Source organism: Urocitellus parryii, chromosome 1 (assembly GCF_045843805.1).
Source record: "Urocitellus parryii isolate mUroPar1 chromosome 1, mUroPar1.hap1, whole genome shotgun sequence".
Classification (NCBI taxonomy): domain Eukaryota; kingdom Metazoa; phylum Chordata; class Mammalia; order Rodentia; family Sciuridae; genus Urocitellus; species Urocitellus parryii.
The window spans coordinates 131,031,340-131,055,508 of NC_135531.1; the positions used below are offsets into that span (position 1 = coordinate 131,031,340).

Below are 24,169 nucleotides of genomic sequence, written 5' to 3' on the forward strand. Positions count from 1 at the left end.
AAATGTAAATAAATGGAAAAAAAATCTCATGTTAATGGATTGGAAGACTCGATATTTTTAAGGTATTGGTGCTACCCAAAGTAATCTAATGCATTTTCCTAACACAATCTCAATGACATTTTTTTTTTCAGAAATAGAAGAAACCATTCATAAATTCTCATGGACCTTCAACGGATCTGTCTTTATTATTATGCATTGCCCTTATCACTGCCTGACATATATGTTTATTTAGTGTCTGTCTCACTAGAATGTAAGTCCTAAGAGAGCACAAGTTTTATTTGGTTTGATCACTGTTCTATGCCTGCTGCCTCGAAGAGCAGCTGGTACCCAACAGGAACACAATAAAAACATGCTGGATGAACCAGTGGTGAGTGCTTGGAAAAGGCTACACAGTCTGTGCTTACTCTGGGCTATAAGGCCTTGTCCTTCAGTGTAAATGTGATGTAAATAGCTATTATACTATATTGTAAAAGTAAAAGGCAGCTCCAGCATCCTGCTCATGTTCCTTTCATGCAATCCAACTTTATCCTTTCTTGAAATCCCAGATTGAGCCCAACCTCCTCTAAGAAACATTTCTTAATGTCTCCTATCAATCCTGATTCTGCCCATTCTTTTTCTATTCTTCACCTACTTAAGAATTTATTGAGCATCTGCCACAGGGGTAGAAAATTTAAAAGATTACACAGACCTGACCAGATGGGCTCTAGAGAGCTGGAGAGCATATGCCATCACTGAGCTCCAATGCTCCCAGTGGGAATGGGTCCTATGGTGCAGGGCTGCTGTTTCTTTTTTGCTTGCTTTTTGTAGTGTTGGGGATTGAAGCCAGAGCCTTTCACATGCTAGGCAAGAGTTCCATCGCTGAGCTATACCCATAGCCCTGCTGATTTTTTTTTTTCAGAGATGCTAAATCTGTGTATTTCTGAAAAAATCTTGCAGTGGTTAAGGTTTTCCACAAATTTGAACTGAATACCAAGAGCAGAATACCCATCTTTATTATTCCAGAAAACAAGGAACCCATCAAAAACTACCAGGATTGTGTCAAAGGAACCAATCAGATTGGCTCAGATAACCAATCTGTGCCAATCTGAATAAGCCCCCTCTGATCACAGATGGAGTAAGAATAATGAATACAAATAAGTAAGAATAATAAATACAAATCAAGTTGCTTATATTCATAGGGTCATAATTATACTAAGAAATAAACATGAAAAACTAATTGGTCATATTTGGAGGACACTAGAAAACCAACTGATCATCATTTTGGCAACTGGTGAATAAAAGGAAAGACTAAAAGATGTATTCTGTCTTTCTTATATGAACTGTGTTTTGGGGTAATCAAATAGTTAACAAGGAAAATTTTCTATTCAGAGGAGTATTCCCACGAATGGGGAAAAAATGGTAGAATAGGGTGCTACCATTTTGCAATTTCTAATGAATGGATGGATCTGAGCAATGCTCATCAATGTGTGGTATGCTTCTTGTTGAAGGTACACAGTGCCTCAATACTGCCTATAGGTAGACCTGCACAAAACAAAAATCCATTTATCTTAAATTTGATGGAGGCTCTGGATCTCACTGCTCAATATACTTACAGTACATAAGGGATGAAGGAACTTGTTAAGAACCTGCAGTGGATGCAATCAACAAAATTCAGATGGTGGGGCTAGGGGTATAGCTCAGTTGTAGAGCATGGGCCTAGTATGTGTGAGGCCTGGGTTTATTTCCCAGTACTGCAAAACAAAACAAAAAAGCAGACTGTGAGAGTCTCTATAGTATAAATAGCCCAAATTCTCAACAAAATGCTGCAAGAGAGGAAAGAGAGAGAGAGAGAGGCAGAAACTTAAATTGAAAGAGATTTAAAGCTGGACGTGGTGGTGTTTGTCTGTAATCCCAGAGACTTGAGAGGCTAAGGCAGGAGGATCACGAGTTCAAAGCCAGCCTCAGCATCTTTGTGGGTCCTAAGCAACTCAGTGAGAATCTATCTATAAATAAAATATAAAAAAGGGGTGGGAATGTGGCTCAGTGGTTAAGCACCTCTGGGTTTAATCCCCAGTACCAAAAAAAAAAAGGGGGGGTATTTAAGACACATGTGAACCAATTATAATGTATACATGACTTTGGTGTACCTCAATTCAAATAATCAAACTGTAAAAAGTATACCTGCACTTGGAGAAATGTAAACAGTCACCCCTTTGTATCCATGGATTCTTCATCTGTGGAATCAATCAAATACTGATGGAAAATATTCAGAGGAAAAAAATTGCATCTATACTGAACATGTACAGACTTTTTTTCCTTGTCATTATTCCCTAAACAATATAGTAGAACAACTATTTACATAGAACTTACATTGTAAATCATTGAGATGATTTAAAGCATATTGTAGAATGTGTATAGGTTATATGCAAATACAATGCCATCTTATATAAGGGACATGAGCATCCATCATGTTGGTATTTGAGGGGGGTCCTGGATGCAATTCCCCATGGTTACTAAGGCACAGCTATAAAAGTACTTGATGATATTAAGGAATTATTATTAAGTCTGTTGGTATAATAATGATAACGTAGTTAGGCCTTTAAAAAGGAATTTTGGGCTGGGGATGTGGCTCAATAGTAGAATGTTTGTCTAGCATGCTTGAGGGCCTGGGTCTGATCCTCAGCAACACAAATAATAGAGGAGTCTTTCTCTATAAGAGCCTTAGACTGAATGATGAATGAAACAAATATCATGTGAATAAACCCAAGGAGGATAGGCCTTAACAATATGGCCCTTGCTCTCAGTATAGCAGAAGTTCATAAGGGATGGAGATGAGGGTGACTGATCCAGTCGGAGGTTTCTCACTGGGACTTGGCCTTGAGGTAGGCTGGGCAAGAGTGAGGAGGTCTGGAGCGTGTGGACCAGGGTACAGATCAGGCAGCATTGTGTATAATGCCCTCCAGCTTGAGGCCCACAGCAGGCACCATAGGGGTCAGGCTTAGTGAGGAGGCCATGGCTACCCTGGCCCTTCCCCAAGTCCTAATTCGAAACTGGCTGCTTCCAAGGGACCTCCCTCACCTCTGGAGCTGGGTCTGCAACACTGGCTTTTCTTCCACCTGGCTGCTTGGATGGTGTTTTCTGGAGGAAGTCAGAGATCCTTTGAACCAAGAAATCGCGGTCTTTTAGGTTGGCAAACAGGAAGGTCATTTTACTCTTGGTGCTGATAGACAGAGGGCTGGGCAGGACGCTGGAACTGTCAGCTTTTTCGACAATGGTCACCTAAGAAGGCAAAATCAGTCTTGGGCATTTTCATCTTAGCCTGTAAGGAGGGGTGTGCTTTGTGAGAAAAGCACAGTGAGAAAAGCATAGTGGTCCTAGGGCTATCCTCCAGGGCACAAAGCCATAAGTGGCCCAAATGGATTCAGACCTCAACTCTGCCGCTTCCTGCATGTGACCCTGAGAAAGGCACTTGCAAATCTAACTCTCTCTTTTTGTCTGTTGACAGGGGTGAGTATTCTGGTCCCGCAGGACCTTACAAGGATGATGATATAAAATGTTAAGCACTCAGCCCAGCTGCTGCCCCCTACTGGCTTCTCAAAAGACTACCAGTTACTTCTCTCTAAAGCAGAGCAAGCAGCTCCTCCCTGCAAGTCTGTCCTAAGGAACATGTTTTGACAACTTGTCTGGAGCCTGGTTCTGACTCCCTTTGAGGTGTGAAGAGAGCTACATAGGGGTAAAAGGCATGGGACAGAAAAGGGACACAGAAGCTAAGCCTAAGCACTAGGAGTAAGTGCTGGCAATAGACAAATGAAAGGCTACTGGACTGCTATGCACTAAAGACACCTTCAGAGAGGCAGTGAGTGCCCAGTGAGTGCAGAGATCTCTGGGCACTGATACCCTCCAATACTGAGTGACATGTCACACTGCCCAGGTCAGTGTGTGACATAACTGTATGCATGTGCATGTGTGTGTATGTGTATGTCATATATGTGTGGGAGCATGTCTACGTGTAGTATGTGTATGTGGTACATGTGTTATGTATGATTGGGTATGTGTGCATGGGGTGGGCATGCATGAATGGGTCTGAAAGCCATGCATGATGGCTCACTGAAGGCCTCACAGGTTACAGGAGGCAGTTGGGGATTCTTCTGACCATAAAGAAACATTGGAGGATCCTAGGTGGGATGCCACTATCCTCTGATTGATATTTCAAAATTTGTTGGCTGATGTGGGAGGATGTGTCCAGTGAGTCTTGTGGTACAGTGGGTGGACGTCACACGCCTGGAGAAGAATGCCACGCTGCTCTTCCCTGAGAGGGGTTAGGTGGGGTTAGAACCTCCCTGATGTGGCCTGTGCAGATGAAGTCCCAGGTGGTGGCCATGGAGAGGAAGGAATGGGCTCTGGAGAGAGGGCTGACAGGATGTCTGTCAGGATATCTGGTCAGGATGCAGGAAGGTGGAAGAGGTCAGAATTCAAGGATAACTCCCACTTCCTGAGGGGAGTGCATGAAGAGCACAATTGGAGTGAAATCCAAGAGCCTATCAGACATGCAGAGGACCTGTCCTAAGCCAAGGGTCGCCTGGGAGCTCCCTTGCTGGGGCATCATGGAGCAGGTATTAAGGATGGTCAGTGCTGGCCAGACAAATCTCCTCCATGACCATCCACAGAGCTCTGACCCAAGAGCATGGATCTGGTCTCAGTCTATTTGATCCCATGGGGCCTGAAGGGCCTTTGACCCTTGACCAGAGAATGCTTACCTCCCTTAGGGGTATGATGAGGTGGCACGCATCCTCCTCCTTGCTGGCAAAGCAGATATAGTTATTGGAGATGAACATCTGGCCTGGGATGTGCAGCTTGTTGAATGGCGTCCACAGGGTGCAGCTTGTGTGGCCATCCAGACGCTCATCCCTGGGCAGCCGGAATGTGGCCCGATAACACTCATTCTTGGCTCGGGCATCTAGGTCTCTAAGGAAACAAGGTAGGAAAAAGTGGGACAAGAGTCAAGGCCAACAGGAGGCCACAGTTTTCCATGTGGAATTCAGGATCCTTGGGGTTCTACAGTAAACAAATCATGCCTGGAGATTTTAGAATTCAATTAAAGATGCATGTTAAGCCAGGAATGGCGGTGCACACCTTAATACCAGTGGCTCAGGAGGCTGAGGCAGGAGGATCCCAAGTTCAAAGATAGCCTCAGCAATTTAGCAAGGCTGTAAGCAACCTAGTAAGACCGTATCTCTAAATAAAAAAAGGTTGGGGATGTGGTTCAAGGGTTAAGCGATCCTGGGTTCAATCCCTGATACGTTAAAAAAAAAATAAAGATGCACGTTAAATGACCAAGTAAAATATGGAACACTCATATGACCAGACAAAAAATGGTAGCACATAACATCTCCTTTCAAAGGATATCTGGAGGCTGACCTGGGCAGTGTGTGACATGTCACTCAGTATTGACGGGCGGCAGTGCCCAGAGATCACTGCACCCTGCCTGACTCATACCCAGCATGTTACTAGGCCTGAAGCAATGTCTTCAGCCTGGGAAGACTTCACATGCCTTGAAACCTAGACAAGTTCTCCTAATGGGGAGAAGAGGAATTAAAACTAAACCATGTGATAGCTGTGCTTAATAGAATCTTATTTGTAGGTTTGATGGCGATGGGAAGTGGCCTGGCATCCTGGCCCTCATCCCTTTTGTGACTCTTTCCACATAAACATCTCTCTTCAGTCCCAAGAGAGCCTCCCACTTGCCTTGGGCTTATGGCAGACTGACAAAAGAGTCTGACCAAGAACCCTAGCTGAGAGTGCTGGAAACTGCCAAGTTCCAGCCCTGCTTGTTTTCTTCTGGAAGGTCCTAAAGGGTATTCCATCACTTGTATCAAAAGAGTGACATCTTGCAAAACATTCTGATCTGGAAGGTGCACTGTGGGCCTATACCATGATCTGTGAATGAAACCTAGGAAACAGGGTGGCTGGGATGAGGTCTCTGAATACACCAGTGTGAATCTGGGTATGCCCACCATAGCTGTGGTACTTGGAAACTTCTGAGACCTTGGCCAGTCTTGCAGGTTTCTCATGAGGCTACAATTTTGGGACTCAAACGAAAGTGATCTGTAGAGGCCAGCCACCATGATCTATCTCTTTACCAATCCCCAGAGGACATAGGTGCTCTGACTGCAGTGACACTAGACCTGCACATAGTACATTTCCCCTGCTGGCTTCAGACTCCAGAGGCCTGGGCCCATGGTTATGAGGGGCTGTCTGGCCAAAGGTCTGGAAGAGAACTGTCCATCTCGATGGGATAGAGGCTATATACCCTAATTCACTAAAGCTTCCAAGACATAGCCTCCTCAGGGTCCTCAGAGCACCCTGAGATGGTTCACATCCTGGCTTGACCATTCACCAGCTGACAGACCTCTCTGCAACTTAGGTCTCAGACCAGGACACTAGGGATGGTAAGAGTACCTTCCCATTATAGGGCTGTGAGAAGGAAAGTGGGAGGAAACTTCTACATTAGTGGTATCTGTCGTATTTCCTAGAGATACTGGTATTTGGAGGCCAATATCCCCCCCAATGCGATACTGCAATGACCTGTTTACCTGGCCTCCTTCTCAAATGGGGAACTTATGAGGGCTAAATGCAGAGATTCTTTCTAGGTCTGCACATTCAGTCAAGTGCCAAGCAACAGGCAGGGTCAGTGGATCTGGATTAGGTGTGCCCACTCTTACTTGCTGTGGGACCCTCCTGTCCCCTGGGAGGGCAAAGTACCTACCGCTTCAGAGCTGAGATGTTTCTGTGTGGCCGGATGGGCCTGGGAAGGGCCTTATCCTCCAGAAAGCCCTTGTTGTCCAGCAGCTGCCGCATCGCCAGGTTGGCCAGCTGCTCCATGAGCTTGAAGGTCTCACTGATGTTAAGGAACATGGAGAAGAAGAGCTCCTGGTCCCGTGTGTCCACACGGATGCTCTCAGGGAAGAGCAGCGTGGCATTCTTCTCCAGGCGTGTGACGTCCACCCACTGTACCACAAGACTCACTGGACACCAACAACGCAGATGCACCACTGATTACAACTGAACAAGGTGAAGTTTCCTGATTCTCACTTGTACCTAGAACTCCCCAGAGGGAACTGCTCCTTGAGGACATCATTTACTCCTCAGTGCCTGAGCCTGGCTGTGCTGGGACACAAGCTCCATGTGGAGCGACTGGGCCACAGGGATCTCCACTGCCTCCCAGACCAAACACACTTGATGAATATTTGCTCCATGAATGACTGAAGAGTGAAAGGAACAAATGTGCAGAGGTGAACTAGCTGAGACTCTGGCCCTAAGGAGCTCCACTGACTGGGACTACAGTGATATGTGAACCAAGTCACCACATGGTACGGCCAAACACGGGGAAAGACACTGGCCCCTGCCTCACAAGGAGGTGACTGATCATCACAGTCCTGACAGGTAAGCAGTAAGGGCAGGAAGGCAAAGGGCGGCTGTGGAAGGGCGGCTGTGGAAGGGAGGCGTGGAAGGAAACAGCAATGACTCCTGACAACTGTGAACAGCTCATGGCCTAGGAGCTATTTCTGGGGGTGGCAACTACAGCAGAAGGAGCTGACTGCTAAGCCAGGGACTGTGGCTCGGCATGCTGAAGCCACTGTATCCAGCAGGGAGGGACCGCAGCAGGTGACAGCAGTGACACATGCCCAAGGTATTGCATAACCTGGAAGTACTCGGGGAAGATGTGTGCCCTTCAATAGGCTGACTCAAACAAAATGTAGAAGGCCTGTAAAGTCAGCATGTAAGAATCTGACTAGTGGGTTGTAAACGTGGTATGTGCCTGCTCAAAGCAGGTGTGTGCCTGGCTCAAGTCTGGGTGTTCCTGTCATGAATTGCTAAGGTAGCATCTGGGTTTCAGGGAGACCCATTGGATGGTCATGTGTGGACAGAATATCCTGGGTTGAGAGGAGGGAACCCCACCAGAGATGCTGGCAGTCTGGAGAGGCAGGAAACTGCCCAGAGGCAAGGTCAGAATAGCCAGGGTATAGAGGAGCTGAGGATGAGGAGGGGCTGGGATGAACAGAGTTGAGGGTGAAAACTTTGCCATGATGCAAGAGGGATGGCACCCCCTGGTTGCACCCACTTGCCTCAGCTGGTGCTCACCTTCCTTCCCCAGCAGGAAGGAGTAGAAGCACAGGTGGTTGACAGTCAGGTAGAGCCAGCCCTGCCGGGGCACTCGGCCTTTCCAGTAGCTGCATGAATAGTAGTTGACTAGCTTCTCCCCCTCAGGCATCCCAAATTGCTTTCGCATCTTCAGCTCGGCCTCCTTGAATTTCCCAGGGTCCTCATCTCCCTGGGGCTGCAGGTTCTTGTTCTCTTCTGCAATGATACCCTGGAGGGAGATAGTGGGACTTGGGCTCACCACACACACTCCTGGCCAAGTCAAAGGGAGGAGCAGAGAGGCCCGGGGAACTCAGGACTCTAGGACTTTCTTTAAGGGAAATAGGCACAGGTAGACGACAGTTGGTAGCTCTCAGGGAAGGAGGCAGCTGTGCTCTGGCTTGTTTGCCATCAAGGGACATGGATGACAGAAGCCACCTGTGGGCTCTGAACAAGTTTCCAGAACTTCCTGGATTATCGTCATCATTGGCTCTGAGCAGTGACTTTTAAAATAAACCCATTTTAGTTTAATGTAAACTTGTTAAAATATATCATCCATAAACATGGTTTAAAAATGCAAATACATGTTGAACATCCTTAATCTGAAAATCTGCAATCTGAAATGCTCCAAAATCCTAAACTTCCTGTGTGCCAGCATGATGCCACGAATAGAAAATTTTACACCTGACTTCATGTAATAGGTTGCAGTCAAATCACAGACACCCTAAAAATATTGTGTGAAATCACCTCCAGTCTGTGTACATAAGGTATACAGGAAACATAAATGAATTTTGTATACATGATTGGGTCCCTTTCCCAAGACACTCATTATGCATATGCAAACAAGCCCAAATCTTAAAATATCCAAAATCTGAAACACTTCTGGTTCCAAGAATTCTGGATAAGGGATGTTCAACCTATGGTAGAAAAGTGTGTTTAGTGAAAGAGGAATCTCCCTCGCCCTCTAGCCACCTTCCTGGTTTCTTCCAGACATGCCACATACATGCATCCATTGTTTTTCTCTTTTCTCCTTTCTTTGCCCATATGGGATCCTCTGTGGCACTTTCTTTGAAGTGCTTTGCTCTCTCACAACCTGGAGAACATTTTTGCATTGACTCCCTGTACTCCAGGGGACACTGATCTGTCCCCACCCCAGATCAGTGAGTTGACTCATGATCCCTTCACTGTGCTTGGGTGCCCACAGGCATCACTCTGGACCATAGGCCAGCCCCAAACCTCCTGGGACAGGTCCTCAGCCAACTGGTTCCAAATGTACATGCTGATTTCCTAGGACAGTTACTGGATAAACAAAAGCATTTAAAGGCCAGGGCTGGTGGCCCGCCTGGTGCTTTTCTGGGTTTCTTGGTTGCCTTATGTCCCTCTTTCCACAGGCAAGAAAGATAGCCATGAGCCCAGGCAAAGATCCCAACATGAGGTCTACTTTGATTCCTTCCATTTCTCAGTACTATTGTTTGAAAATGTTCCCCAGAAATCATGTGTTGGAAACTTAATCCACAAAGTCATATGTTAGTTGTATTTGGAGGTGCAGCCTTTGAGAGGTTTAGATGAGGTGATGAGGGTATTAGTGGCTTTGTAGGAAGAGGAAAGATATTTGCTCTGTCTCTCCATGTAATACCCCCCACCATGTTATGAAGCAGCAAGAAGGCCCTCATCAAATGTGGCCCCTTAACTTTGAACCTCCAGAACTGTGAGCTGAATAAACCTTTTTTATTTATAATTCACCCACTTTCAGGTATTTTGTTATAGCATCAGAAAGCAGAATATGGCACTTGGTTTAACTAGAAAGGAAATCAGAATATGCAAACCTAGGAAAAGCTTTCTGCCTTCTCTTCTCTGTCTAAAACAGAATGTAAATTTTCCTTTACTAGAGACAACTCAATTTACCAGCTGAGATGACACCAGAGCACACCAGAGGCATCTGTTAACAAACCTCCTTCCTGTGGTTCCTACTCACCCCCCAACATTACCCTCACTTTTTACCCTTGGAAGCCTAAAATCTGGTTCCTTTGTCCTATTGTTTCTCTTTAAATGTACTGTTTATTTATGAGGGTGTTTCATAAACCCAAGTTCTAACTAAACCATCCAGCTGTTCCTCCCTGAGTTTTTCCCTTGTGTTCATGAGATATACATGTTGATAAACTTCAGTTTATTTTTCTTTTGTTAAACCTGTCTTTTGTTATAGATCCCTGGATAAGAACCTAAAAAAAGCAGAAGAAACATTTTTTTTCTCCCTCAAACCAGCACGCCATAGCTGCTATTAAAACATTTCCACTCTCTCAATCTGTCTGTGGTGCCTCCCAGAATGCTCCTGTAGGAAGTAGCTTTCCCTCTGGGAATATAGCTCCCTTCTTATTTCTAAGGCCTGCCTTTGTTTTCTGTTGCCCTCAGTTCTATCCCATTGGAAGATTGGGAAAGTGCCTGCTATGGTTTAGGAAAGTGTTCCCCAAAGGCCATAATGTGTTAAAGATTTGGTCCTATCGGGAGCTGGTAGAACCTTCAGGAGGTGGGGCCTAGAGGGAGGTTCTTAGGTTATGCAGGGGGTGCCTTCACAGGGGATTATGGGACCCTGGCCTCTTCTTTCCCTTTTGCTTCCTGGCTGATGGTGTAATGGTTTTGCTCTGCCACACAATCCTGTCATGATGTGCTGCCTCTCCACAGGCCCAAAGTCATGGGGCTATTGACCATGGACTCTGGAAACTACAAAACCGTGGGCCAAAATAAATCTCTTTCTATAAGCCAATCACCTCGTATTTTTCACTGTAGTCATGGAAAGCTGACTAACACAGTGCCCACCGGTAGAAAGCACAAGGCAGCCCCAGACAGCCTTGGTGGGCCAGCCATTGCTAACAGGTCCTGGCTAGGTGGTCATCACTGGCTGCCCTGCCCCTTGGGCCACCTTTCTAGATCTCAGTTGGCAGTTGCCGCTCCCTCACTCCCTTCAACTGCTCCTGGGAGATGCCCAGGCAGGAAGCAGTGGGGCTAGCAGTGACCTACTGTACATTTTCCTCTGCATTCCCCACTGGAGAGCCACACCCTGAGCCTTTGGGTGGCTTTCCAGCCTCTACCCAGTCTCAGTCTCTGCCAATAGGGATTAACCAGCCTGGCTCACAGGGAAGTTGCAGGCATGATTAAGGAGTTTGAGATGGGGAGATGACCCCAGATCATTTGAGAGAACACAATATGATCACAAGGGTCCTCATAAAGAGACAGGCAAGAATGAAGGAGCCACAAGGAGATGACAATAGACAGAGAAGAGAAGAGAGAGGGAAAGATTGATTCCTCTGAGGATGTTATGCTTCTGGCATTGAAGATGAAGGACAGGGCCAAGAAGCAAGGAATACAAGTGGCTTCTACAGGCTGGAAAAGGAAAGGATACAGATTCCCTTAGAGCTTCCAGAAGGAGCACAGTCCTACCAACACCTTGACTTCAGCCCAGAAAGATCACTTTAAACTTCTGATCTTCAGATAATAAATTTGTGAGTTTATTTATTTATTTTTGCAGTGCTAGAGATCAAACCCAGGCAAGTGCTCCACCACTGAGCTAACCCAGCCTAATTTGTGTTGTTTTAAACCATCAGGTTCATGGTAACTTGTTATAGTAGCAATTGGAAATGAATATGTATTATTTTTAAAAAGCATCCATTTTGTCAAAATTCTTAAGTTTATTGGTTTAAAGCTATTTATGGTATTGGTATTGTTTCTCTCTCTCTCTCTCTCTCTCTCTCTGCTGCTGGGAATTGAACCCAGGGTTTCACACATACTGAGTAAGTGCTCTCCCACTGAGCTATATCCACAGCACTGGCTCCTTATTTTTTAAACAACTGCTTCACTAGGTATGGAGGTCCCATCTGTAATCCCAGCAGACTTGGGAGGCTGAGACAAGAGGATCATGAGTTTGAGGTCAGTCTCAGCAACTCAGATACTTAGTGACTTAGTAAGACCCTATCTCAAAAAATAAAAAAGCCTGGGGATACATATAGCTCAATGCCCCTGGGTTCAATTCTAGTATCTAAAACAAACAAATAAATGCTCTGCTTCTATGTAAGTGCTCTTCATATTCAATTTCCAACATTGCTTACTGGAGGGTACAGTCTTGAGTCCTGAGTCACTTTGCCACAGGCTTTTTTTCTATTTTTGGTTGCTCTTCTCTTATTCCCTTGTTTTCTAAGGAATTAACTTTGACCCTTTCTCACTTCCTTGTGTCTCATTTCCTGGAATTCTTTTCTAACCTACTGAATTGGACATCTGGCTCATTAACTTTCGTTCGTTCTTCTTTCATGAGATTAAAGACTCTAAATTTCCTTCTATGTACTGCTTTTGGTGCATCCCATAAATTCTGATGTATATAGTAGTATTTCTATGATCATTCAGCTCTACATTTCCTAATTTCTATTTGCTATAGTTTGGATCTTAAATGTCCCCCAAAGGCCCATATGTTAAAGGCACTACAGGGAGTGTGGCACTACAGGGAGATGGTGGAACATTTAAGAGGTGGGGCCTAGTGGGAGATCTTCTGGTCTTTGGGGTGTATCCTTGAAGGGGATATTGGGACCCCTGGCTTCTTTTTCTTTTCTTTTGCATGAGGCAAACAGCTTTGCTCTGCCATGCCTTCCAACCATGATGTGCTGCCACTATCCCAAAGCAACTGGGTCATGGACTGAAACCTCCAAAACTCTGAGCCAAAATAAACCTTTTCTCTTTACAAGTTGACTATCTTAGATATTTACTTACAGTAACAGAAAGATGACTAACAGACCACTTGTTCTTTAACCTTATGTCATTAAGAACTTTTGTTTTGCTGATGAGTTTGTTTATAGAGGCATCAGGTATGTTTCTATTATTATCATTGTTCAGCTTTCTTGCTGGGATAGTAAGGGCTGGCCTCTGACTTCTTTGCCTGTTTTTTGCCTGTTTTCCTGGAATAGAAGGCAACATGGGTCTTGAATTCCAAACTGCACAGAGAAGAAGAGCTGAGAAATTAGACCTGTCTCCCCAGGTCTACAAAGGTCTAGTATCACAGATTTATAAGGGCTGCCTAAAGTGACTTGGAACCATAAACTGTGATCTAGTAAGAGCCTCCAGGAAATCTAATGTAAGGCAATAATCTAACAGAAAGAAGAAGACATTCAGATAAATGCTCATGATAGGGTTAATCTTCCCCAAAGAGAAAATAATCTAAATATTACCCTACCAGTTTATCAATGTCACAATTTTTGTAATTATTATTTTTATGGCTGCAAAATATTCCAGTATGTATACCATGTATGCCTTAATAAGTTCCCTGAAAATAAAGCACTTAGCTAACCAAGCATATAAAAAGTACTCAGTAAATCCTAGCAAGTATTACTACTCTCATTTTTAAAAAATATTTTTTAGTTGAAGATGGAGAGAATATCTTTATTTATTTTTATGTGGTACTGAGGATTGAACCCAATGCCTCACACATGCAAGGCAAGAGCTCTACCACTGAGTCACAACCTCAGCCCTATTACTCTCATTTTTCAGAGGAGAGAACAGCTGTTTTTCTCTCTTATCATTGGCATGGAAGGTATTTTTTCAGTGTTTTTGCTGATTCAGCATTGCAGGGACTATCCTGATATATGTGTCATTCTGCATATATGAATAAACTATAGGGTAAATTCAAAGGAATAGATTTCCGGGTAAAGGATATGTGCCTTTAAAAATAATGTTAGTTATTTCATTTCCAATTTCTTCCTGTTAGTCAAGGTACTGGCAAACACAGTTGTATAGCTGCATATTTGTTCCAAGGCACTTTACAAGAAATAGAAACTTTAAGCTAAGCTTTCTTTTGACTGCAATGGCTATTGAGGATAAGAAGGGGCTTCATGGGTACATTAATCAGCGTTCTGTTACCATGACAAATACTTGAAATAATCAATTTATAAGGAGGAAAGGTTTATTTTGGCTCATGATTTCAGTCTATGGTTCCTTCATCATGTTGCTCTGGGTCTATGGTGGCCCAGTGCTTCACAGTGGGGAGCATGCGGTGGAGGAGGCTTTGTGGAGCCAGGAAGCAAAAAGAGAAGAGGGGCCACGTTCTCAATATCCCCTTTCAAGGGCACACTGCAAATAACCTAACTTCCTCTCACAAAAGATTCCACCACGTCCTAATAGCATTACAGGTTGGCAACCAAGCCTTCAACACATGGGCCTTTGGTGGATAGTCAAGATCCAAACTATAACAAGGAGCAGTGTGTTCAACTGCATCTTACAAATCTAGGAGAATGAGAGCAGTCATTTTAATTTCCATCTCTGTAAAATGGGAATAAAATCTATGCTGTTTGGGGCTGGGGATGTGGCTCAAGTGGTAACGTGCTTTCCTGGCATGCGCAGGGTGCTGGGTTCGATCCTCAGCACCACATAAAATAAAATAAAGATGTTGTGTCCACCGAAAACTGAAAAATCAATATTAAAAATTCTCTCTCTCTAAAAAAAATCTATGCTGTCTGAAGATAAAATAATATAAACAGTTGTACAGACAGGGGATTGATTCCAGGACTTCCCACAAATACCCAACTCTTTACATATGCAAGTCCCTTACATAAAATATCACAGAATTTCCATATAATCTATGCACACCTCCTGTATACTTTAAACTATCTCTAGATGATTTATCATATCTAATGCTATATAAGTGCTATATTGCTATGCTATTTTTTTTTTAAGGAACAATGTCATGAAAAAAGTCTACATGCTTAGTATAGATGCATTTTCCCCTAAAATATCTTCAAATTGTGGTTGGTTGAATCTATGGAAGTAGAACCAGAGGTCAGAGAGGCTGACCATGTATGAACACTGCCAGCCAGAGAAGGGGAGCAAGAATTGCTAAAGAAATGTAAACCTTACATGTATCTTGCCCTTGACGAAGGTGGTGATATCTTCCTCATTGTCAAAGATGGATAGTGTCTGAAGCAAGTTGTTTTCCAGCCATTCCCAGTGTTTTGTGATCTCTTTACGGGAAGAACCTAGGAGGAGGGGTTTGGCGAAGAAAAGAAAAATCATAAAATCACAAGGTCTTAAACATAAATTCAAAGAAGAGATTAAAAATGAGTGACCTAGTTTACTATTTAAGTGACTACTATCTTCAAGATGCTTGTTGATCTTTTCTTTCTTAAACTTTATATGTATACAACAAAAGTAATAAACAGTGCTGGTAACACACACACACATACACACAAAAACAAAACAAAACAAAAAACAAAAAACCTAACCAACCACCCACCCAAACAAACAAAAATAAAACACCAAGCAATTTAGTAGAGAGCCATGTGAGAGACAAAGCCTTCCCTCCCTCCCTCCAATAGTGGTGATCATCACTGGTCTGTTTGTGTCACCCTAGAAACAGCTATGCATCTGAGAGCTTCCTAAGTGATCATGGTTTTTCTTCCAGTTGAAAAGAATTTAATGTGGTCTTTGATATGGATGTGATTATCTGACACAATCAGACTTTTTAGAAGTAGTTTTAGCACTCTCCTGAAAATTCAGGCATCCACAGATGCCAACTGGAACTTCCAAAGGGTGTGAAGCCCCTGGCCAGCTGGGCTCTGCTGGGAAAGGAAGTAGTTACCAACCCTTTTCAGCTTTTCCTGGCTGATCTTCTCCCCTAGTGTCTGCCCCTCTATCCCAGGAGGTATCCCTATCCTTTGCAGAGAGGGGCCCTGGAGACTTAGCAGACCTAGTGATAATGGAAAAATTCAGAGAAGGCAGCACAATGCCATTCCTAAAGGATGGAAGACTGTTTGCTCCCATTAAGGACCTAGAAGAGCAGCCCCAAGAGGAGATACAATGGGCTGAGAAAAGGTCTCTACTGGGCCTGCTCCCCCTACCCTTGCCACTCCACTTTTGGCATGGGGTTTGCAGTCAAAAATTGTTTTATAAATAAATGAACATAATGATAAGAAGAGAAATGAACACTCTGGACCCTTCTTAGGTGTCCTGCTTGGACCTCCAAGCAGGTCAAGTTAATCATGTGGCCTACAGCAAGGCCCACAAAATTGGTATGCGGGGAATCTTAGCTAGGAAGCAAGTCCAGTTTGACTGTAAATCAGACTTTTTTTTTTTTAATGGTAGGAATTGAACCCAGGGTCTTGTGTTTGCTAGTCAAGTGCTCTACCACTGTGCTACATCCTAATCCTGAATCAGATATTTTTGCTAGGGCACCTATCCTTGGTTACCCCATCCTTCCCTATCTGGCAACATTATTTCACCAGCTGAGCATGTGGCCCTGATCCCATTCTGGCCAGACTAGGTTGGTCCCCACCGCCTCCTCCAAGCCACTGCACCTGCTCATTGCTCTGTCACAGCTTGGCCTGTCTAGGTTAGGGTTGATTTGTCTGTTTTTTGGCATCTGCTCAAGTGGTCCAAATAACAAGCAATTCCACAGGAAATATCATTCTCAAGTAGACTAGGATGACCACATGAAAACAACTGCCCCAGCATTACACAATGTACAATGAGTCACACCAGGCAAACAGAATTCCCCTGGAAGTTCCTTAAGTCATCCCAAACTATCTTGACTTTCTCCCCCCATTTTTCTTTGGATTCAATTTTACTTCCTTGACCTGATGTACAAAGGCCACAATCTAGTTGGTAGGGGCAGGATTTCTTTCTTTTTCTCTCTCAGTGAATTTTGAAGTTAAGTTTACATATGATGCAAACTCTAATGTATCATTTTAATTTACACATACATTTCTGGCAGTCTTAAACAGAAGCAATCTTTTGCTTGCTGTATGCATTTTAATTATAAATGTTTATGTTTGTTTGTTTTGCAGTGCTGAGGATCAAACCTGGGGTTTTACACATGTGAAAGTGTTAGAGGTGGCCTTATATGCTCTACCATTGACTATATTCCCAGGCCTGAATGTGCATTTAAAAGGATTATTATTTAAAAGTAACTCAAATTTCTTCTAATACTAAAGAAACACTTAAACGGTGTCATCTCTGTGAGGCATTGGGAATAAAAGGAATGGAATAGCTAATTGGATTATTAAGTACTATTTGTGTTTCCAGAGCTTCCTGTGGATTATCTTTTTTCATTTTTAGAACATCTTGAAGACAGGTATTATTATTTTCATTTTATTTTGTTTATTTTTTTGTGGTGCTAGGAATTGAACCCAGGGCTTCATGCATGTGAGGCAAGCACTCTATCACTAAGCCACATCCTCAGTCCTATTATTTTCATTTTAAAGGATTAAAAGATGAAGCTGAAGCAGAGGGTTAAGTAAGTTATACAAAGTCACACAGCAGGGAAGTAAGTAAACCAGAATCCCAGGACTAGTTGCCTGGCTGTAGCGCCTGCCCTTACCTTGGGGAGCTCCCAGTCTAACAGTAGAGACTTACATATAAAAGTGCTAGTGGAGACTTATCAATTCCAAAAGAGTAAGAAGGAAGGATAGCTTACATGGGTGTGGGGAATCTGGGAAGATTTTCTAAGAGGTGACAATTGGGCAGAGTGTCAACAGAGCAGAGGGAAGTTTGGTGGATGTGGGAGGCACTGTGCATAGTAGCCAGGAGAGGTGTGGTTAGGAACTGCAAGCCCTGCAAGTATGTGGCCTGTGTGAAAGTCAGCTGTGAGCTGGGAAAAGGAGGTCAGAGGGGTGGGAATGTAGCTCAGTGGTAGAGCACTTACCTAGCATGCATGAGGCCCTGGGTTTGATCCCTAGAACTGGAGGGAGGGATGGAGGAAGGGAGGGATGGAGGGAAGGAGGGAAGGGGGGGTAGGTGGACCCCTACCTACAGAATCATGTCTGATTTGGGTGGACTGCTTCTGAGACCCAGCCCAGATGCAAGGAGGGAGGCCCAGGCAGAAACCAGGTCAGCTTGTGGTCTGATGTTGGGGAAGTCAGGGTGTGGTATGAAGCTAAGGACTGGGACTCTGCAGCATGGCCAGTCTCTTCCTAGAATGAAGCCCTGCTGTCACCAAAGGGACTCCTATGCTGCAGCATCATGCTCTTTTCTTCCTGTCCTTGGGGCTGCTCTTGCAGTTACAGTCCCCTCCCCATCTACATCCCAAGAAGGGGCATTATTGAGACTGAGACGACCATCTTCAGCACCCATTTAAAAGTATCCGGTCTCCTTGTAGCCCAGGCACACACCAACAAGTTCTTGCTCTAGGGTGGTCCCCACCATATAGGAAGCCCCTTTTTCTTGCAGGCAAATCCTCACTGTCTCCCAGAACCCTACTCTGGCTCTTGAGCCAGCATATCTAGTGCACTGTTAGGCTTTGTAACTTTGGTGTTGAGCAAATTCTCCTTTTTTTAGTGGTGCTGAGGATTAGAACCCAGGGACTCCTGCATGCAAGGCAAGCACTCTACCAACTGAGCTGTATCCCCAGCCAGAGCAAACTCTTCTTTCTAACCCTTATTAAGTCTATTTAATCAGACAGAGGAGACAATAGGTCACTGTTGTTCAGGGTGATGATGAGGAAGAAAGACCACCCAGGGCAAAGTGCCCACCTGGTAAGAAGCAGCTGCTTCTGGGTTGCCACCTTCCTTGGGTACTTATCTCCTTGATCTTCTCCACCCACCTCTGAAGCACGGTTCCAGTTATAAGGTCCACAAACTTGCTAGTCTCATTATCTTTTCCAGGCCTCTAAGGAATACCATTATCCTGGAGGACCTGGATACTGTCACTTCTATCCCAAAGGGTGTTTCAGCACAGTGGTTATAGGGGCAGGCAATCTGGGTCTGAACTGCAGCTCTGTGTGACTTCAGACATTTTTCTTAACCCCTCTGTACCACAGTTTCCTCATCTTCAATACAGGGCCAATGTTCTTGTGAGGGAGTAAGGTAAGGGCCTAGCCACACTGGAAGTGCTGTCTGAGCACTGGCTACAAGTCTCATTTTATCAGAGCAACCTTATAACTGTCATTTTATCAGAACAACTCTGGTCTAGTCAGTGCCCACTGAAAGGGAAGTTCCCCCAACATTCTTGGGAAGGGTGGGTTCACTTCCTCCTAGTACAACTCCAGTGGATTCTCATTATTCATGGTAGTTTTTAAAGTCTGTAGTTCCTTGAGCACTGAATTAATACTGGACTATTATGCCAAGGGAAATGAAAGGGTAGGCTCTTATCAGCCTCTGATCATGTTTTCATCAACCAAGCAATACATAAATTTGTTTTATGTGTTTCTGTTTAAAGACACTTTATTTAGTATTTATTGTTGATTCATTAACATTGAGCTCATGATCAGCAGCACTGCAACTCATTCCTAAGGAATGTGTAGATGTTCCTAAACTTCTCTAACACACATTTTTTTTTCCTGTAAGACACATCACAGTCTTGCACTCTGGTGTTTGCTTGGGAGCCTTTTATGTGTATATATGCAGTACTAGGGATGGAATCCAAGGCCTTGTGCACACTAAGCAAGAGCTCTACCATTGAGCTACATCTCCAATCATTTTTTAAAAATTTTATTTTCAGAAAGGATCTTGCTAAGTTGCCCAGGCTGATCTCAAACTTGTGATCCTTCTGCCTCGTCTTACCAAGGAGCTGGAATTACAGGCATATGTCACCATGCCCGGCCTGCTTGGGAGTCATTTTAATCAGTGAATAATCACCAAAAAGCATAAAAATGTCAAAACATGTTACATAGACTGTGAAAATGCTACCTGTATACAATATGAGAGCTGAAAAAAGAAGGTAGAGGAACACCTTAATCCACCTCAGCTGGGGACGTGCACACTATGTGACTCAAAAATTTTTACCACTTTGCACATACACATGTAAGGACACCTTTTCTTGAGAAAAGGTGAATATAGGAATGTGGACACTGCTAAATCCTGAGCCTGAGCCCTTGGCGGGGGTTGGGAGGGGCATGGGGCTCCATGGGGCTGTCCTCTACTGACCCTGCTCTCTATGAACAGTGAAGTTGCCTTCATACACTAGAAGCAATGGCTCCTCTACTTCCCTCTTGGTGGCCTGGCTATTATCTCAGTGAGATGCAGTATGGGATTCTTAGTAGGCACCACCCTGCCCAGAAATACCAGCTGTATGTCCTTTCCCTCCCACATGTGACCTCATGACTCAGAGCACCTACCACATGCCACTGTCCAGTAGACCTGTGAGTCCTGGGTCTGGTGCAGGATGCGGTAAGGGGCCACACGGGCGCTGGAGTCCAGCACCACGTCTAGGGTGCCCACGAGAAGACCTGGGAGCAGGGCAGAGAGATGTGGAGGGTGAGAGGTCAGCCATGCTGAAAGGTCCCTGGAGCTGAGCCTAGCCAGAGGTCATCAGGATGGCAGCCCCAGTACAAGGAAATAGACACATTTTGAATCATCACCTCCATGGGCAAACAGCTTCTCTTTTAAAGATCTTTGGCCAGAGTCTAATGTCTTAAAAAAAAATCCCTTCCTACTTTGTCCTGGAAGCATCTGTTTATTCTCTTGCTTCAAAAACACTTGCAGGCAGGAGCACAATCAAGTTTTCTATTTTTTTATACTTGGGATTGAATCCAGGGGTACTTTACCACCGAGCTACATTCCCAGCCCTTTTGAGACAGGATTTCACTAAATTGCTGAGGCTGGCCTCTAACTTATGATCCTCCTTGCCTCAGCCTTCTAAGTCATTGGAATTACAGGTGTGTGTACCTGGCACACATGTAGGTTTGACAGAACCCAAAGTTAAACAATCCTGAGAGGTCCTCTTTCAGAAAAACATAAAATTAAGTTTGAAATCAAGTATTTCTTTTATCTTTTTTTAATATTTATTTTTTAAGTTTTAGGTGGACACAATATCTTTATTTTACATTTATGTGGTGCTGAGGATCAAACCCAGTGCCTCGTGCATGCTAGGCGAGCACAGGACCACTGAGCCACAACCCCAGCCCCATATTTCTTTTATCTTTGTGTGGTACTGGGGAACCCAGGGTCCCAGGGCATGTTAGGCAAGCATTCTACCACTGAGCTATATCCCCAGCCCCAAGTATTCCTTAGAATAAGAAAATACAAATGCAAATTAAAATATAAAGAACAATATCACAAAGTTCAGAAAAATAACAATGTGTTTTATTAATTGCAAGACACATCTCCTATTATATCCCCTTCCCTCCAACATTTCTGTCATAGAACTCTGGTTGCTTCTTACAGGACAATGATTTTGTAACATCACCTTCCATATCAAGAACAGGAGGACAATATTGTCTTTTTTTCTGGCATGGGATTACAAATTTTTATTTCTGAAAGGTTAGGGAAGTTTCTCCCAACCTCAAAAGCCACGGGCTAGAAAGGACATGTAAATTTTTAGAATTGCTAAATTTGGGAAAACACTGATTCTGTTTTCTTTATCTCTGAACCAAGGCATTTTAGAACAGTTTTCTTTCCTGTCACATATACATACCCGGTTTGTAGTAGTGCTATCTCTGCCAAGGTCACTATTTCCTGACAAATCAGCAGGAAATATATATATTTTCTAACACTGTTTGTCTGATTCATTTCTCTTCATAAATTCAACAATCAACCAATCTAAAACCCTATTCACTATTCCTATTTGAAAAGTATTTTTTCCTTTTAATGAAGTGCTGCTTTTGGTATGCTGAAAATACATTGTTGCCATCTTCCTGTTGATGCTAGAAACAATTTCTATTGATTTTATTACTCAAGTTTTACAATTTTGTCCCTGACATATTCATTTTAAGATCCAATCTTTAAAAAATACAATGAACAATTACACTTTTTTCCCCCCTGAAATGTGTAAGTTGCAAAAGGGCATATTTAAACTTTAACAGTTTGGAATAAACCTTTTTTTGTTGTTGTTGTTCATGTTGGTACTTCTCTTCTGATCTCTGAAATTTTATTTTAGAGTCTCTAAACTGTTGGCATAATCACATAAAAAGATCTGAAAGCTTTTTTAAAACAGACTGATCATTTGTCACACTAGACTCTTTAAAGAAAAGTTCAGGGTGGTAAGGTTTTAAAAGATGACTTGAATAAAACTGGATCACTGATGGTTTATCTCCTGGGAGGACAGAGCTAGGGAGGCCACAATATCTATAATGGCATAAGAAGGCCACGGCAGGATGTACCAAACCCAGCTGGGTGGCGGGAGGGGGAACTCAAGGAATGGTTCCTTGAAGGATGGTCTGGGAATTCAGTCTTGGAGGACACAGAGAGATGAATGATGTAACAAGGAGTGTTTGTCATCCACTGTCTCCCTTTCCTCAGTGGGCTTGTAGTAGCTTCTGAGGTTAACTCCCACTGAACAGCTTAATTCTCACTGAACAGCTTGGTTCAGGAGGCAGGCCCAGTATGGATCCATGTGATTCTCCAGGCCCTTTTGAAGGCAGCCTGAAGTACTAAAGGAAGAACATTGAGTTTTCTTGGAAACAGTACAGTCTCTCACACATGAAGAGGTGTGGCCCAGGAGAGGATGACTACAGAGGTCTTCTATTGGAAGCCTCCATCTGCATCTGCCAGGAATGTATCAGCTGAGACACTGAATATCAGAACATTTTACAGAAAATTCTCTTGATAAATTGGAGGATCTAGAAACAGTGGGTCTTCATTTCTGCAGGGCAACACTCAGCACCTGGAGTACCAGCACTGGAGTCTCCCATAAGGCCACCCCTGGATACCCAGCTCAGTTCCAGCAGTGCCAGGTTGCAGGCACTGAAGCATGAGGGGCTTTGGACAACATCTGCTGAAGGAATGCCCAGTGGACTTCCCCCAAGTTCCATATACCACACAACTCCAGAGGCTCCCAGCCCAGTCTCCTGTGTGAATGGTGGTCCCCAGACCCACAAAGGGCTAGCTCATAGGAACACCCAGTACTGGTAATTAGGTAAAGCCATGGGTCAGTAGCTCTGATGTCACCAAGGAGCACAAAAGGTAGGTCAAGGATAGACGGAGAGAAGAGGGGCTGAGGCCAACAGCAGGGATCTCTGATCTTTATAAAAAAAAAAGGCAATTTTTTAGTGAATTGGTAATATCGACAGAGGCAAACGAAAATGTGTGCTTGTGTCACTTGGCCCTCAGCAGCACTTAAGGAAACTGAGGCTGACGCAGAGGCAGAGTATTGGGAGGTCTCGCTGATTTTCAGCTGCTAAATCCCACACACGCCTTGGCAAAGCACCGGGAGGCTCTCAGGCATGGAATCTCAGCAGAGGCCACTGCCAGTCTTCATTCGGTCGCCCTGGGTCGGCCTCGAAGTCTCCGAACCGACCACTAGCCAGAGCGCATCTGCTTTGCTCGAGCCCCCAGTCCCCATCACGACCTCCCGTTAGCTCCCCACCTCGAGCCCCCGACGCCCCCGCCCTGTCTGCACCTGCCGCCTCTCGACCCTTCCTGGCCTCGCTTGCGGGTCATTTCGTCCCCTAGGCCTCTCCTGGTCTCGCGCCCCGCGCCTCGCCGCGAGCTGACGTGCTTGTCCGCGGCGACGCCGAGGCTGGGCCTGTCCTGGGCGCGTCGGTCCCCGGCCCCCGCCGCCGGCGCGCCCTCCCCGCCCGGCCCAGCGCGGCGCCTGCAGGCCAGGCCGCCCGCGCGCCTCTCACCGGTGAGGCCGCCGCCCTTGCCGTGGCCCCGGCGCCGCTGCAGCACGAAGAAGGGATTGGCCCGCTCCGTCACCCACAGCGCGTTGGCCACCAGCACCTCCTCGGGACCCAGCCACATCGCGGGGCCGCTCGCACCCGGCCCGGGCCCGCGAGGCGGAAGCGCCCGCCGCTGTCGCCGCGCCGGAGCAGAGCGGGCGGGGCGGGGCGGGGGGAACGGGCCCGGAGGGTGGCGCCCCCTGGTGGGCGCCCGGCGTTGACAGGACGCCGGTCCTGGGCCCGCCCGCCGCGCGGCCGCTCCCCGCCCAGCCTCGCGCCTCTCTGTCCTCGCGGACCCCGCCTCGCCCTGGCTATGGCCTCGGACCATTGCGGGCTGGGACTCGGCCGTGTCCACTTCTTCTCGCCCGAGGCCGCAGCGCTGCAGCCTGGTCTCCTAGCGCTCCATCCCCGGGGCCTCGGGCCTCTCTGGAATCGCCCAGTCTACAGCGCAGGGAAAGGGGACTGGTTGTGCAGAGACCAGAACTTCTG

General features: G+C 45.2%; 1 protein-coding gene across 2 annotated transcripts in view; it reads right to left on the reverse strand.

Moving 5' to 3' along the window:
• The window catches only part of Tbc1d9b (TBC1 domain family member 9B), a 50,179-nt gene extending 26,350 nt beyond the window's left edge, over positions 1 to 23,829 (reverse strand). For both annotated transcript variants that reach the window (XM_026412293.2, XM_026412292.2), the window contains exons 1-7: positions 23,645 to 23,829; positions 20,198 to 20,308; positions 15,007 to 15,125; positions 8,122 to 8,350; positions 6,746 to 7,004; positions 4,737 to 4,944; positions 3,058 to 3,258 (exon numbers count right to left, since the gene is read on the reverse strand). In XM_026412293.2, coding sequence (XP_026268078.1) covers positions 3,058 to 3,258; positions 4,737 to 4,944; positions 6,746 to 7,004; positions 8,122 to 8,350; positions 15,007 to 15,125; positions 20,198 to 20,308; positions 23,645 to 23,762 — 1,245 coding nt within the window. In that variant the 5' untranslated portion in view covers positions 23,763 to 23,829. The remainder of the gene's footprint in view (positions 1 to 3,057; positions 3,259 to 4,736; positions 4,945 to 6,745; positions 7,005 to 8,121; positions 8,351 to 15,006; positions 15,126 to 20,197; positions 20,309 to 23,644) is intronic.
• Positions 23,830 to 24,169: the final 340 nt, after the last annotated feature.